General features: G+C 45.2%; 1 protein-coding gene across 2 annotated transcripts; it reads right to left on the bottom strand.

Moving 5' to 3' along the window:
• Positions 1 to 2017: 2017 nt before the first annotated feature.
• Polg2 (DNA polymerase gamma 2, accessory subunit) lies at positions 2018 to 13987 on the bottom strand. Of its 2 annotated transcripts, none has more exons than XM_052195775.1 (8): positions 13088 to 13987; positions 10782 to 10908; positions 10558 to 10663; positions 8886 to 9059; positions 6249 to 6389; positions 6057 to 6137; positions 5370 to 5470; positions 2018 to 2563 (listed from the first exon to the last, which is right to left on the bottom strand). In XM_052195775.1, exons 1-8 carry the CDS (start codon positions 13701 to 13703, stop codon positions 2398 to 2400), a joined length of 1512 nt encoding a protein of 503 aa, XP_052051735.1. In that variant the 5' UTR covers positions 13704 to 13987; the 3' UTR covers positions 2018 to 2397. The 2 variants fall into 2 exon arrangements, with proteins under 2 accessions (XP_052051735.1, XP_052051736.1); XM_052195776.1 differs by having other exon boundaries at positions 10782 to 10928; positions 13213 to 13984.
• Between the last annotated feature and the right edge of the window lie 850 nt (positions 13988 to 14837).

Below are 14837 nucleotides of genomic sequence, written 5' to 3'. Positions count from 1 at the left end.
TGAATAAATAATCTTTTTTAAAAAAGCCAGTATGGGCTACAAAGTGAGTTCTAGGACTACCAGGGTTATATAGAAACCCTGTCTCAAAAACAACAATAACAATAACAGCATAGAAAGAAAAAGAAAGAAATGAAGAGAAAAGAAAGAAATTCAAATATAGGGGAAAGTATCCAACCTTGTTGAGGTGGGCATTTGGTCTTTCATTTTAAGAGGAAAAGGTTCTAACTTTGCTCAAGATCACACAGTTGTTGACACCAACATCTGGTCATACAGCGAGCTATCTAAACAGGAAGTATCAGCGGGCACAGGAATGATGAAATGCTGGCCCAGGGTAAGTAAAGGCAAACACAATTTACATCTCCCCAGCTGTTTTCCCCATGGTGTCCTCCGTAACAGCACGTAGGGGAGGAAGCTACAGGGGTCAACTTCCTGTAAGACTCGAACCATTGGGAAGGGTATATATGGGCATGTATCACTCAGGCTTTCAGAAGGAAGGGCTTGGAACACAAGGCAGCTGAGCGTGTGAGGAAGCTTGGGCCTACAGGGCACCTCTCCGTCGCTGGTGGGACACAGCGGTCACACTCGGGTAGAAGATGCTTGACTTGACAGGGAAAATCTGAAGCACACGCACACGTAACGGTAAACGTTCAAGGTCACTTCATATTATGTCATGAATAGAGAAGCAATTGTGATGTGTTTTTGCATGTGCCCAGTGGGTCCCATGGGATTAAACCCTGGGCCCTGTGCATGCTATGCAATGGATCACTCCTGCCTCTGAGGTAAAAGCTCAGCCCAGGATGATTAGTGGGGAAAGCATATACTACGTTACATATTATTTTGCCCATAAATTTCAGTATTGAGAGAGAGGAGGAAGTTCTCACAGGTAGGAACAGACTTTGCTAGGAATTGACCTATCACTAAAGGGCGTGCTAGTTAGCCGGTGGCTGAGGCTGTGAGGAACTCTGGCAGCTAGAAAAAAGGGAAGCCTGTCTCCTTGTGAACTCTCCTGAAGATCTCTCTTGACAAGTAGCCTGAGCGATACTGCCCTGAGCAAGTCTACTTTAGCTCCTTTCTGTCCCCCAGAGGATCCTTCCATACTGTTTAGTGGCAAAGCATCTGCAGTTCCTGGTGTCCAGTATTTATAAAAGCGCAGGAATGTGCTGTCAGATGCAGGGCAAAAGTCCACTCTTCTTTTCCAAAAGCACGTCTACATCAGTACTGTTCCTGTTCTGCTACTACTGAAGGGAAGTTGAAAAAAACCCACAAGAACAAAAATAGAACAGAGCCGGGGACCAGGGTGCAGCTCAGTGGGCAGAGTCCCACTGCTTAGCTGTGCATGACACCCACAAACTAGGTGTGGTGGCACAGGCCTATGATCCCTGCACTGAGAGGCAGGAAAGTCACAAGGTCGAGACTGGGCTGGGGAGGCGTAACAGCTGGTAAATGCTTGTCAAGCAAGCAAGAACACCGGGATTAGATAACCAGCAGCCACTGAGAGCCAGGCTCTCTGCCCTAAGCTGTAATCGTAGCACCAGGAAAGCAAAACAGAAGGACCTTTGGGGTTCTCTGGGGCATGTACACCTGCCTTTGTGTATTTACACACACATGTGTACCTGCTTTTGTGTATTTATTTACACACTCACTCTGTAAGCCAGACTGGCATAAAACTCAAGAGATCTGCCTGCGCTGGTGCCGCTCCACCCCCACCCCCACCCCCTTGCTGGGAAGAAAGTTGTGCACCATTATGCCTGGCTGGATTTGTGGGGTTTTAAGATTTATTTATTTTATGTGTAAGTTCACTATAGCTGTCTTCAGAATGCCAGAAAAGGGTGTCAGATCACACTGCAGATGATTGTGAGCCACCATGTCGTTGCCTGGAATTGAACTCAGGACCTTTGGAAGAGTAGACAGTGATTCTAACCACTGAGCCATCTCTCCAGCCCCTAGATTTGTGTTCTTAATAGACTTTGTCTTTAGTTAGGGTTTTACTGCTGTGAACGGACACCATGACCAAGGCAACACTAATAAAGGACATTTAATTGGGGCTGGCTTACAGGTTCACAGGTTCAGTCCATTATCATCAAGGCAGGCATGGTGCAGGAGGAGCTGAGAGTTCTACATCTTCATCATCTGAAGGCTGCTTGTGCAAGACTGACTTCCAGGCAGCCAGGAACAGGGTCTTAAAGCCCATGCCCACAGTGGTATACATACTCCCAATAGTGCCACTCCCTGGGGCCAAACATATTCAAACTACTACAGACCATATACAAGGATAATAAAAAAAAATGATTCAAAGGAAGAACCAAAACTGTCTACTTTATAGATACAAAAGGCCCAAACCATATTAATATAAGTTAATGAAATCAATAGAGATTATTTATTACAGATTTTGAAGCCCTACACATTTCTAGCCGACGCAAGGTACTTGACCAGGAAGTCTGTCAGCTTGGATATGTGCATCATTTCCTTCATTGTGGTGTCTCTGCTCCGCAGCTGGATTAGCCCGTTTTCCAGCGTGGTCTCAGTGACCAGAACTGTGAAGAGGATACTCATCTCATCGTACCTGAGAAAACAGTTAAGGGGAATGCGTGGGCGCCTGTACAGACATCAGCTCTCACCTCACGGACACCCCAGAGTCCAGGTGCTCTCACCTGGGCCTTTACAAATGGGCCAAATTATGCCCTACCCCCACTCTCCCACTCCCATTTCTTTCTTTTTTTTTTTTTGTTTTTTGGTTTTTTTTTGTTTTTTTGGATTTGGTTTTTTCAAGACAGGGTTTCTCTGTATAGCCCTGGCTGTCCAGGAACTGACTCTGTAGACCAGGGTGGCCTCAAACTCAGAAATCCACCTGCCTCTGCCTCCCAAGTGCTGGGATTACAGGCGTGCACCACCACTGCCCGGCTGGAGCATTGTTTCTAAGTCAGCAGAACCCGTCTCTATGGGAGAAGCCTAGTACTTTATAAAGAGCTACCATGTAAATACTTCTTCAGCTTTGTCGTACACTAGGGACTGTCCTCAGGAAACTTTTTCATAAACTTTTTTGTACAGCGCATAAATATCACTAAATCAAACCACCTGGTGTCAGACTCTGGGCGTTTGACCCAGCACTGGCTGGCTAGGTTGGGCTGAACCGAGTTTTACTCTTGTCTCTCCCAGGATCATTTTGCTGTAGGCTGTAGAGTTTGCAGGGACCCCGACAGATGCAGTCTCAAAAAAACAAAAACAAAAACAAAACAGAACAAAAAACCCTCTAACTCCAGTTCCTGGAGATCTGATGCCCTCTTCTGTCCTATGTGAGCACTTGCACACATGGTGCACAGATATGCATGCGTGCAAAATACTCATACACTAAAAAAAAGTAACAACAAGAAATAAACATAGAGAAAAAAATATAAATGACACGCCTTCCCCATAAACAAGACTTTAGAGCATATAAAAACTAGGAAGTTCAAGTTCCCCTCCTTCGTTTTATATCTGAACAAACACCACTCCCATTTTGTCCCCGCGGGAACCTATAAAAACCCCAGCCCTGAGCTCGGCTCCTGAGGAGCCGCTCTCTGTCAGTCTCTGGCGTCTGCTCTGCCTGCTGAGAGCTGTTTTCCTGCCGATATTATCTGGAAAGTATATTTTAGTCATGTATTTTGTTTTAGATACAGGATCTCTTTATGTAACTCAAGTTGACCTGAACCTCATGATCCTCCTGCCTCAGCCTACAGAGATTGCAGTTATGAGTTACCATGCCAACAAAGTAAAAGAACAAAATACAAAATTTCCTAATCTTAGATAGGCATTCAACACAAAAAACTAAAAAAAAAAAAAAAAAAAGCCAGGCAGTGGTGGCACCTTTAATCCCAGCTCTTGGGAGGCAGAGGCAGGCGGATTTCTGAGTTAGGCCAGCCTGGTCTACAGAGTGAGCTCCAGGACAGCCAGAGCTACACAGAGAAACCCTGTCTCGAAAAAACAAACAAACAAAAAAACTCTAAAATTTTTTTTAAAAATCAAAATAAGCATAAAAGGATAAATTATTTTGATTAAAGAAAGCAGAAATAAAGTTGCAAGTTAGCAATACTAGAGAGAGTTCAACTATAAGATTATTTTAACCATCCTGACAAAATATTAGTGACCTTAATCTGCGTAATGGTGAGAAGAGCAGTGTTGAGATCTATGCAGAAGCCAGGCATATACGGGCTCATGCCTATAACCCCAGCACTCAAGAAGTGAGGCAGAGGCCTTCCATGATCTTGAGGCCGGCCTGAGAGACAGAGTAAGATTTAGGGTCAATCTGGGTCACAGTTTGAGACTGTGTTGAGAGATCTTGAGGATGTGTGGGATGCTGTGTGCACAGACAGACAGAGGAGTTGAGACTGAGGAGTCAAGTTCTTTTTTTTTTTTTTTTAACCCCGAGACAGGGTTTCTCTGTGTAGCCCTGGCTGTCCTGGAACTCACTCTGTAGACCAGGCTGGCCTCAAACTCAGAAATCCGCCTGCCTCTGCCTCCCAAGTGCTGGGATTACCGGCGTGCGCCACCACCGCCCGGCCTAGGAGTCAAGTTCTTATCATTTGGTGGTGGGCTGGATTGAGGGAAGCAATAAAGATGCTTGAACATAATATCCCTTATCTGAAATGCTTGGATCAGAAGTGTTTTAGAGTTTAACAAAACAAAACACCTTAAATCTTTAATTATATAATTAGCTCTCCTAGGGCTGGGGCCAAAGTCTGAATATGAAATCTATTCCTGTTTCCCACCCCTTATTCATACAGCTTAAAGGTAATTCTAGACAGTGTCTTTGTTTTGACTGTCATAGGTCAGGTCACATGGAAATTTTCATTTACAAAAATATTAGTACTCAGAAGGGTCAGGCATTGCATTTTTCAGTGAAGAGATGACTACCTAGAAGCTAGGTTCAGCTTGCCAGCCAGGAAAGGCATTCCATTTACGTTCCTCCCTGGAAAACTGACAAGCTGAGGTGTACACATAAAACAGACGGTACTGTTCGTTCCTAAGGCAGTTAGCTCACGGCACAAGGTCCCACAGAAGGAAATGCTTGGAGCATTTTATGAAAAGTCTGACTTCTTTCTACTCTATGTTTGCCTGCATGCATGTATACTCTGTGTGTGTGTGTCTGCGCGTGCGGTGCGCATGTGTAGGACAGAAGTTGCTGAATCCCTGAGGTGCTGCATTTATGAGCTGCCTAACTTGGATGCTGGGAACTGAACTTGGGCTCTCTGGAAGCACAGCAACCATTCAGCCAATGAGGGGCTCTCCAGCCCCATTTTTTCAGATTACATTTGGAAGAGATTTGTTTCTATCTGTATAATGAAACATGTAATATAATCAAACTGAACAATGAGAAGAAAGATATTTCTTACTTTGAATGGAGCTGCTCTAATGAGGAATGCATAGTTTCGGAATAACCAGGCCACACAGAAATCCCATTTTCCAGTAACTCGTTAAGTAGCCCTTGACAAACCTGGTGGAAACAGAAGAGATTTCAAATAGGAAAGAAAAGTGCTTGTGAAACTGTAGGCCGCTTGTAAACTGGTTATACAGTGTTATAGTTTACACACCGAACACTTTACTGGTTATACAGTGTCAACGCATTGAACATTTTAGAAACTGCATATCGCCTCTAAAAATAAAGAAATTAAGCAATGCCAACTGAGTATTGACTGCAAATCTTCCAAGAAACAGTTTGATACCAACAGAGAATCATCACCAATTGTCATTCAGAACACAAAACAGAAACAGCCCAGTTAGCCGTACAGGCCAGGGACAGGTGGGAACTGTGCCCTAGGGGTTTTATTTCCACATCAGGAAAAGGAAGAACTGCTGGAGAAACCCCAGTAGGGCATTGCAAAAGTCAGCTACACAAACTGCTTCCTGACCACTTCTTAGTAACTGGTGGCAAGACGGCTCAGTGGGGAAGGGCAGTTACTACCAAGCCTGAGCACCCGAGGACCCACAGGATGGAAGACGGAAGCAATGCCCAAGCTGTCCTCTGACCTCCAACCCACACGTGTGCTCGCACACAATTCTAAGTACTCACAGCAACTCACCTGTCGTAATTCCACCGTTGGGCCTTTCCCCACATCCAAAGCAACCTTAATAGGGGCTAAACATGGGTGAAGTTTAAGCACCTGGGGGACAAGAGGAAGAAGGAAGCACTGTTAATGTGTAAGAATAAAAAAACAACCAACCAAACAAACCCTTAACTTCTCTTTTCCATCTCTGTGAAATAGCAACAGCACCTTTCTCTGGAGACTCTTGTTCCTCGAAAAGGAGTTCTCCGCCAGCTGGAAGGAATCGTAGAGGTAAGCCAGCGTGCCCAGGTCGAGGTCCCCATTTACAGACAGAACGCAAGGAACCACATTCTTCCGCCCATCTCGACCCTTCATAGAAGACATCAAAATAAAGTACCATTTAGCAGGATCTCTTGTGTGTGAGCATCTAGATTTTGTGTTTTCAGACAGGCTCTCACTGTGTAGCTCTGTCTTGTCCTTGAACTTAAGAGATCACTAGCACTTGGGAGGCAGAGGCAGGCGGATTTCTGAGTTTGAGGCCAGTCTGATCTACAGAGTTCCAGGACAGCTAGGGCTACACAGAGAAACCCTGTCTCGGAAAAACAACAACAAACAAACAAAAAAAGAGATCCACCTGCCTCTGTCTCTTAAGTTCCAGGATTAAAAGCATGTGCCACTATGACTGGCTAGCAGAACTTTTCTTAAAGTTATGTATTTTAGACTTATGCCATCAGAATAAATCACAGATTCACTTTATAAAGCACCTACTCCATGATAGAATTATGCTGAGCACTGGGCCACAAAATAACACTGTCTTCTGTTCTCAAGGAGTTCAATTATCTGAAGATGTCAAACCTAGCAACTCCACTCAGAGAGGATGGGCTGACTCACCTAGAGTGGAGAGAGGCCTCAGAACCTTTCAATGCTGTTTGGAAAGGGAACATTTAGGGTTTTGTTGCTGTTTTGTTTTGCTGAGATAGGATTTCTGTATAGCTCTGGCTGTCCTGGAACCTGTTCTGTGAGCAGGCTGGCCTCCAACTTAAGAGACCCACTTGGCTCCGCCTCCTGAGAGCTAGGGTCAATGGCGGGCTACCACTGCACAGCTGGAAAGGGAACATTTGTTTAAATAGTTCCTTTACTATTATTATGCGTGTGTGATAATAGGGTCACAAATGCATCTGATGTCACAGGACCTACGTGGGTTCCCAGTTGTTAGTTTCACTCTGTGGGCCCCAGGAACTGAACTCGGTTGTTAGGCTCCATGGCAAATGCTTTTACCAGCCAAGCCATGTCCAAAACCCTGGTTTACTTTTTAAACCAGTCTCACCTTGAAATCTCCTGTCTCACCCTCAGGTGTTCTGGATTAAAGGCACCTACTACTTGACTGGTTCCTGGATTTATGTTCACTAAGACTTGGGTTTCATCCCAAGATATGAAAGTACACTGTACAGGGCTGGAGAGATGGCTCAGGGGTTAAGAGAATTTGTTCTTGCGGAGGACCAGGGTTCTAGTCTGAGCACTCACATGGTGGGCTCTCTCTGTAATTCCAGTTCCAGGGGATCTGGTGGCCTCTTGGGCATTACACACATTTGGGCCACAGAGATACATGCAGGTAAAACACCCACACACAGAATAAAATAAATTAAAACAAACAAACAAACAAAAAAAAAACCAGCCAGGCGGTGGTGGCGCATCCCTGTAATCCCAGCTCTCTGGGAGGCAGAGGCAGGTGGATTTCTGAGTTCAAGGCCAGCCTGGTCTACAGAGTGAGTTCCAGGAGAGCCAGGGCTATACAGAGAAACCCTGTTTCAAAAAAAACCAATAAAATAAAATAAAAATAAAAAAATAAACGAATGTACACTGGAGAAAGCTAAAAGGCACCATCTTAACCGAGTGATATAAGAGAACATATTAACTGAAGGGAGTTGGGACTTTTCAGAATCCATAGTTGAGGCAGCAAGCATGCCTGGGAAAACTCCTATGGGTCAGACACTATCTGGACTGGAGTCTCCTGTTTCCTATCCCTTGGATGCAGTTTACTAATGTCAAAGTGACCTTCCTGCTAACAAAATAAACCGCCCTCCTACATTGCTGATGGCCCGATCTGTACGTATGCCAAAAAAAAACCCCACCCTGCGCGCCAGAATCCTCCACCAATGTTTGAATCAGCAAATCATGTGTAACCGCGCCAACCCCCCCTGACTTTTCCTATATAAACCCCTAACTTTTGGGCCTCAGGGTCGACTCCACTGTCTCCTGTGTGAGATACGTGTCGATCCAGAGCTCTGATAATAAACTACCTCATGCATTTGCATCAAGTCGGTCTCTCGTGTTTCCTTGGGTGGATGCTATCCCGAGAATGGAGTGGGGGGGTCTCCCCAAAAGGAGGTCCTACATTAACAGCCAGCGGTGTGTCCCCTAATATGCCCAGAGAAGGACATGCCGCTTTGCCATTTCCTGACATGGCACAAATTATAAAAAATCATAAAACTTCAGAAAGAACTGCTCAAAGGCTCATTCGACAAAGCAGCTCGTTTCTTCTAAAGTGTCAGGGACACAAGACTAGGAAAGGTAAAAGAAGCTTTTCATCTGGGGAAGAGAGCTGGAGCAGCTTCACAGAAAGGTGCTCTGGGCTATCCCGGGCCTGTGAGGCCTAGTCCTCCGATACTCACATCTCCTGAGCATGGAGGGTCACTGTTAATTTCCTGACTTTGACAGCTGCAGTCAGGGTTATGTAGTTGGGTATTGCCTACAAAATGTACGTAAGGTTACTGGTTCCCAGGACACCCGACAACTATCCTTCAGTGGTTGGGGAAACAGAGAATCTGGGTAAAAGAACGTATGGGCGCTCAGAGTGACTCACACCTGTATGGCAGACGCATTTCCAGGATACATGTGTAGGAGTTCCTGATCTCCCAGATTCCACAGGGTCTCTAGTGGCTCCTTTCCCCAGGGAAAGCTGTAGTAAAGCTTGGTTCCCTTGCGTCCTGATTCATCCTGACAGTCGGCGCTGCTGAAGTCAGAGGGACTCATAGCAAACTGCAAAACAAAGTGTCTTACTGATTTAGTGAAATGTTAGCCCCCCTCCCCCCTCCGAGCAGGTAGTCCTGGAGCTTCAGCTGGCCGAAGAGCCACCTGCTTCTGCTCTCTGAATGCTAGGATTCACTGACTTCCAATTCCACGGTTATCTCTGAGAATTAAGGTCGTCTGACACTTTTATCCAGCAACGGGTTAAAAGTAAGTTAAGTCCCAAACATAGAGGCTCAGGGATGGTATCAGCGCTCAGCACATCTGTACCAGAACACTGACACCCGCTGGAACAGAATGTGCCATTCAAAGGACTTTCTGTTTGTATTGCTATTACAAGTTAAGTCTAGCATCCTGAGAGTGTAGTTAGCTCAGTAGCAGAGAGCTTGACTAGCACATTCAAGGCTTTCGATGCTATAGCCAGGACCGCAGTAAACGGCACACAAATGAACTGGCGGGCTGGAGATTCACACCTGTAATGCCTTCTAATCTAAGAGGTTTGCCGTAAGCTGTAGGTCCGGCTGGGCTGAAAAGTGAACTCCAGCCCAGCTTGGGTTAGAAGGACGCTTTGTCTCAAAAAAGCCAAACTTAGGGCCTCTGAGATGGTTCAGTAAGAGCGCATGCTGCTCAGCCCTGGGAGTTGGCTCCCCAGAACCCACATGGTGGAAACAGAATTAACTCCCTAAAGTTGCCCTTGGATAGTCACACTTTGGCCATGGCATTCATGTTGGGCATGCCCCCATCCCCCCATGCAGTAACATGTGTTTTTTAAGATTTATTTTTGACAGGTGGTGGTGGCGGTACAAGCTTTAGTCCCGGCATTGGAGAGGCAGGCAGATAGACTGCGAGTGTTATTTTATTGACATCTGCCTGTCTGCATGCTTTAAGCTTACAGCCGCCTTCAGAGGTCAGAAGAGGGAGTCAGCTCCCTGAGGGCTGGAGTTACAGGCAGTGATAAGCTGCCTAACTTGAGTGCTGGGAACCAAACTCTTCCTCTGGAAGACCACTGAACATACAATAATTTTCTTTAAAAGAAACTAAAACTGCAAGGCGGTGGTGGTGCACGCCTGTAATCTCAGCACTCTGGGAAGCAGAGGCAGGCGGATTTCTGAGTTCGAGGCCAGCCTGGTCTACAGAGTGAGTTCCAGGACAGCCAGGGCTATACAGAGAAACCCTGTCTTGAAAAAAACCAAACCCAACAAACAAGCAAAAAACCCTAAAACTAAAACAAACACAAAAACCACAGCTAAATCAAGTTCTATTCATAAGCCCGGTGTGGTGGAGTATGTCTGTTAAGTAAGCCTAGTGCTTAGGAAAGGGAATCCCCAAACTGGGGTAAGAGCTCTCTTCATAATCTCAGAGCTCAGAGAGGCAGTAAATTCAAGGGCATCCCTAGGCTATATACGGAGCTTGAGACTAGCCAGGGTTAACATGAGGTCATGCTTCAGAAACGAAAACCAAAAATAATTAAACGTTCAATTATTAACTATTGAAATTACTACTGGAGTACCTTTCTCCACCACAGAAGCCGATGACGCAACCAGAAATCAAGCCACTGGCTCGAAGTCCTCGTGGGAGTAAACCATACCAACGAAGCTTCAGTCCTTTCACCAACTCTTTATTAAAAAAAAAAAAATCAGAAAGTTAATGGAGATTATATAATGTATCACAAAGTGAAGTAATGAGTACTTGATTATTTAAGTACCAAACCAGGTTATCTGTCACATTTCGTACCTTGTAACGCTGCTGGGTATCTGCTTAGTGTCCGAAACAGGGTGGAAACACACTCCAATCTGAGCAAGACCATAAGGTAGCTTTCTGTTTACCAGATCCAGGCAATTAACATAGTGTTCCAAGGCCCCTGCCAAGAGACAGATCCATCTACTTCACGTAGGTAAACCGCCAATGAGCTTTGAGTCCAGTACTTGACGTCCCAGTATTAAGGGGCAGAGGTGAGAGAATTTTGAAGCAAGCCTGGGCTACAGTGATTTCAAGACCAACTTGAGATTTAAAAAAAAAAAAAATCAGGTCTCAAAAGCAGAAACAAAAGAACAGTCCAACATCTTCAGAGAGAGACAAAAAAAAAAAAAAAAAAGACAGGAGGGTCAAGAGTTCAAGGTCATCCTCAGTTACACAGTAGATTTGAGGTTGGTTTCTGAGGCAGGAGACCCTGTCTCAAATACAACCAAGAAAACCCCCCTCCCAAACCCCCAAAGGGGATCTTGATGCTTTCACCTAGACTTTGTCAGTTAACATTTTGCCACGGTTTTTTTTCCCTCACTCTAAACACTTAATATGTTTCCTAAAAATATTCTCTGTAACCATTGTTAAAGTATAAATTTAAGATGGATTATCTAACATATGCCAAACAACTTGAAGTTGTTTTTGGTTTTTTGAGACAGGGGTTCTCTGTGTAGCCCTGACTATCCCAGTACTCACTCTGCAGACCATGCTGGCCTGGAACTCAGAAATCCGCCAGCCTCTTCCTCCCAAGTGCTGGGATTAAAGGTGTGTACCACCACTGTCCGGCGTATTTTTTGTTTTAATCCTCACCCAAACCCAGTTTTTATTTTTCTGGCTCATAAGTAAGGTTCATGAATTTGATTTTTGATTACACATCTTCAATCTGTCAATCAAGAATATTTCCTTAAACCTGGAGAGATAGCTTCACTGGTAAAAGCAGCTGCTGCTAAACCTGAAGCCCTGAATTCTATCCCCAGGATCCACATGGTAGAAGGAGAGAATTGACTTCTATCTTATCCACACTAGACTCAAAATCTCATTTTCAGTCTGCAATTTTAGAGGAGGAGATTTCATCTAAAAGACTGGGAGGTAAAAATGGCTAATGTTTGGGGACATGGTAAGCAAGAAGACTAATGCAATCAATACCAAGAACATGGAATAAAATATACTACAATCTAGATTGCACTTATCACCGGTCTGCTTTATTTCATTAAGGAAATATTTAAAGGTTACAGTATATACTAATTTTCACAAGTTTGGACTTGTAGGGTGTTGTTAGCTACTCCATACTACTAAAATGCAAAGGCAGCATTTCCCAGAGATGAGCTGCCACTAACACCAAGTCTTGAAAAGAATGTCAGTGGTAGCTGGGCCTGGTGTCTGAATCCCAGCACTCAGAAGGCAGAGGGAGATTTCTAAGAGTTCAAGGCCAGCCTGGTCTACATGGTGAGTTCCAGGACAGCCAGGACTATACAAAGAAACCCTGTCTCGAAAAACAAGTCAGGGGTTTTCTGTTCAATTTTTTTTTCCTTTTTTTCTTTCTTTCTTTCTTTTTTTTTTTTTTTGGTTTTTCGAGACAAGGTTTCTCTGTGTAGCTGTGGCTGTCCTGGAACTCACTCCATAGACCAGGCTGGCCTCAAACTCAGAAATTTGCCTGCCTCTGCCTCCCAAGTGCTGGGATTAAAGGCGTGCGCCACCACCGCCCGGCTGTTCAATTTTTTCTTTTAATTTATTTTATTTGAGTAGACTGTAGCTGTCTTCAAACACAGAAGAGGGCATCACATCCCATTACAGTCGTTTGTAAACCACCACGTGGTTGCTGGGAATTTAACTCAGAACCTTTGGAAGAGCAGTGGATGCTCTTAACTGCTGAGCCATCTTTCCAGCCCTTTTTCATTTTTATTTACTTGCTGACAAGCTAAAGAATTACCTAGACAAAAAAAAAAAAAAAAAAAAAAGGCTTGAGTTGATATTATATATAAAACTGGAGGAGAGGAAGTCTTTGAAAATGCCTTGGTATCAATGAAAGTTCAAGTATGTGACTGAATTCAGGTCCTAACACTATAGTTTTAGGTTTGCTTGTCAAACTGAATACTTTACCCATTTCTCAGGAATAATGCCACGGACGGACCTTTGCCTCAAGGTGGATCACTCTGATATGTTACTTTTTTTTTTAAAAAAAGGAACCTGGTCACTTCTTTGCCTGGAAGCCTAGGGCCGTTGCTGTCTCCAAACTCGTGCAAGACTGCCTTTCCATCCCAAATCTGTTCAGAAGCACGAAAAGCGAAGAGCCATACCGTGAAGAAGAGTCTCCCGTAGTTTCCCAGAAGTTTTTAATAAGTTCTCAAGAAATGCCACTAGCTGTTCCTTACTCAGCTCTTTGTCTTGCAAGATTTCGCGTATACATTCTGGAGAAACTAACCTGAGGGCACTGTCCCCGGGCTGCGAAGAGCCCGGCTCGTGGTGGAGGGAGTCCACCGCGAAGACCTGCTCTCTGAACACCACCATAGAGGACCACCATTGTGAGGCTAGGTTCTTTCGTAACTCTACACCCAAAGGTCCAAAGCCCGCGTGGCACCCGCTCAGGAGAGCAGCCGCGCTGAGCTGCTGTGGCGTCCCGCTGAGAAAGTGCCTCCTCCGGCAGAGATCTACGAGCGCCTCGCCGGCCACTGCACGGTCGGGGGCGGCACGCTGCGGAGCCCCATCTGCGGCACCCGCATTCCCGGACAGCCAGCGCCTGCAGGCCTTGCAGCAGGCCCTGGCCGCGCCACCCGAGCGCATCGCTTCCGGAGTCGGGAACACCGGCATCTCACGTGGGAAGCCCTGTCTCAAACCTAGACCAGCACCAGAGACTAGGGTGCAGGCGCGGCGGAAATGGACGTACTGCAGACCACGCCCCCGGAAGAGCGTCATCGGCAGCCTGGCCCCAGACCCCTTGGGCGTATCCCGGCCTCCGCGGCCGATGCCAGCGTCTGTGGTTGTTTACTACCTTGGGGATTTTCCGTTTGGCAACTCCACATTCACTTGTTCAGTTTTTCCCATCCTGTTACTATGGAGTTACCATCAACTCATGGTTTTCCAAGCTGCCAAACACAAAAAAGTCCTACCAACATGTTGTCTTGGGCGGCGCTGATTGAGACTTATCGTTCAGTCCCCGGGGGAAATGTCCACCTCAACTATTATGTGCTACAAGACATAGCTTTTAAACTGGAAGGTTCCTAATGTTGGCAAACTCTGCCAGGGGTAGCCACTCCACTCCCTCCTGGGTGTGGCTGGACAAACAAGGTGTGGTTTTAAAGAGAACTCAGATTTTTTTTTTTTTTTTTTTGGTTTTTCAAGACAGGGTTTCTGTGTAGTCCTAGCTGTCCTGGAACTCACTCTGTAGACCAGGCTGGCATACAACTCAGCAATCCGCCAGCCTCTGCCTCCCAAGTGCTGGGATTAAAGGCGTGCACCATCACTGCCTGGTGAGAACTCAGGTCTTAAAAGGACTTCCTGGATCTTGAATCTAAGAACCACCTCCTTAAAACAGATCCTTATTTACTTCCCTTAAAATGATCAGTAATCTAGTAGAAAGTAGGTAAGACTTGACTAGGATAAAAGGGTGGTTTTAGTGTAACATCTTAACCTTTGTAAGAAAGGTCAAGCTAGTTAATGGTATTAGGGAATGTGATTATGAGGTGCAGGACAGTTGTAGCTCACTCCTTTAATCTTTAGAGTACAAGGGACAATATCTGACTTCAAGGCCAACCTGGCCTATATATCAAATTCCAGGATAGCCAGAGTGAAGGTGGGGGTGGGGAGTGCAAAATCCCAGGTAAAAGGCCTCTACGCGAATAAATAAATGAAGAGAATGGGGAGAAAAATCACATTTATTAGTTAAGACAACCACAGGCTGGACACAACACACATGCTAAAAAGTGGACTGTCTTTTAAACTTCAAAGGTAATTTTTTCCAAGCCCCACAATCATTTCCATAATTATTTACAAAATAAAAGGTCCACATTAAGACAGTAAACAGTAAAATATGTAATAAATGCTCCAATC

The sequence above is a fragment of the Apodemus sylvaticus genome, chromosome 10 (genome assembly GCF_947179515.1).
Source record: "Apodemus sylvaticus chromosome 10, mApoSyl1.1, whole genome shotgun sequence".
Lineage (NCBI taxonomy): Eukaryota > Metazoa > Chordata > Mammalia > Rodentia > Muridae > Apodemus > Apodemus sylvaticus.
The sequence above is the reverse complement of the archived record's forward strand: the minus strand, read 5'-3'. Positions and strand labels throughout refer to the sequence as shown.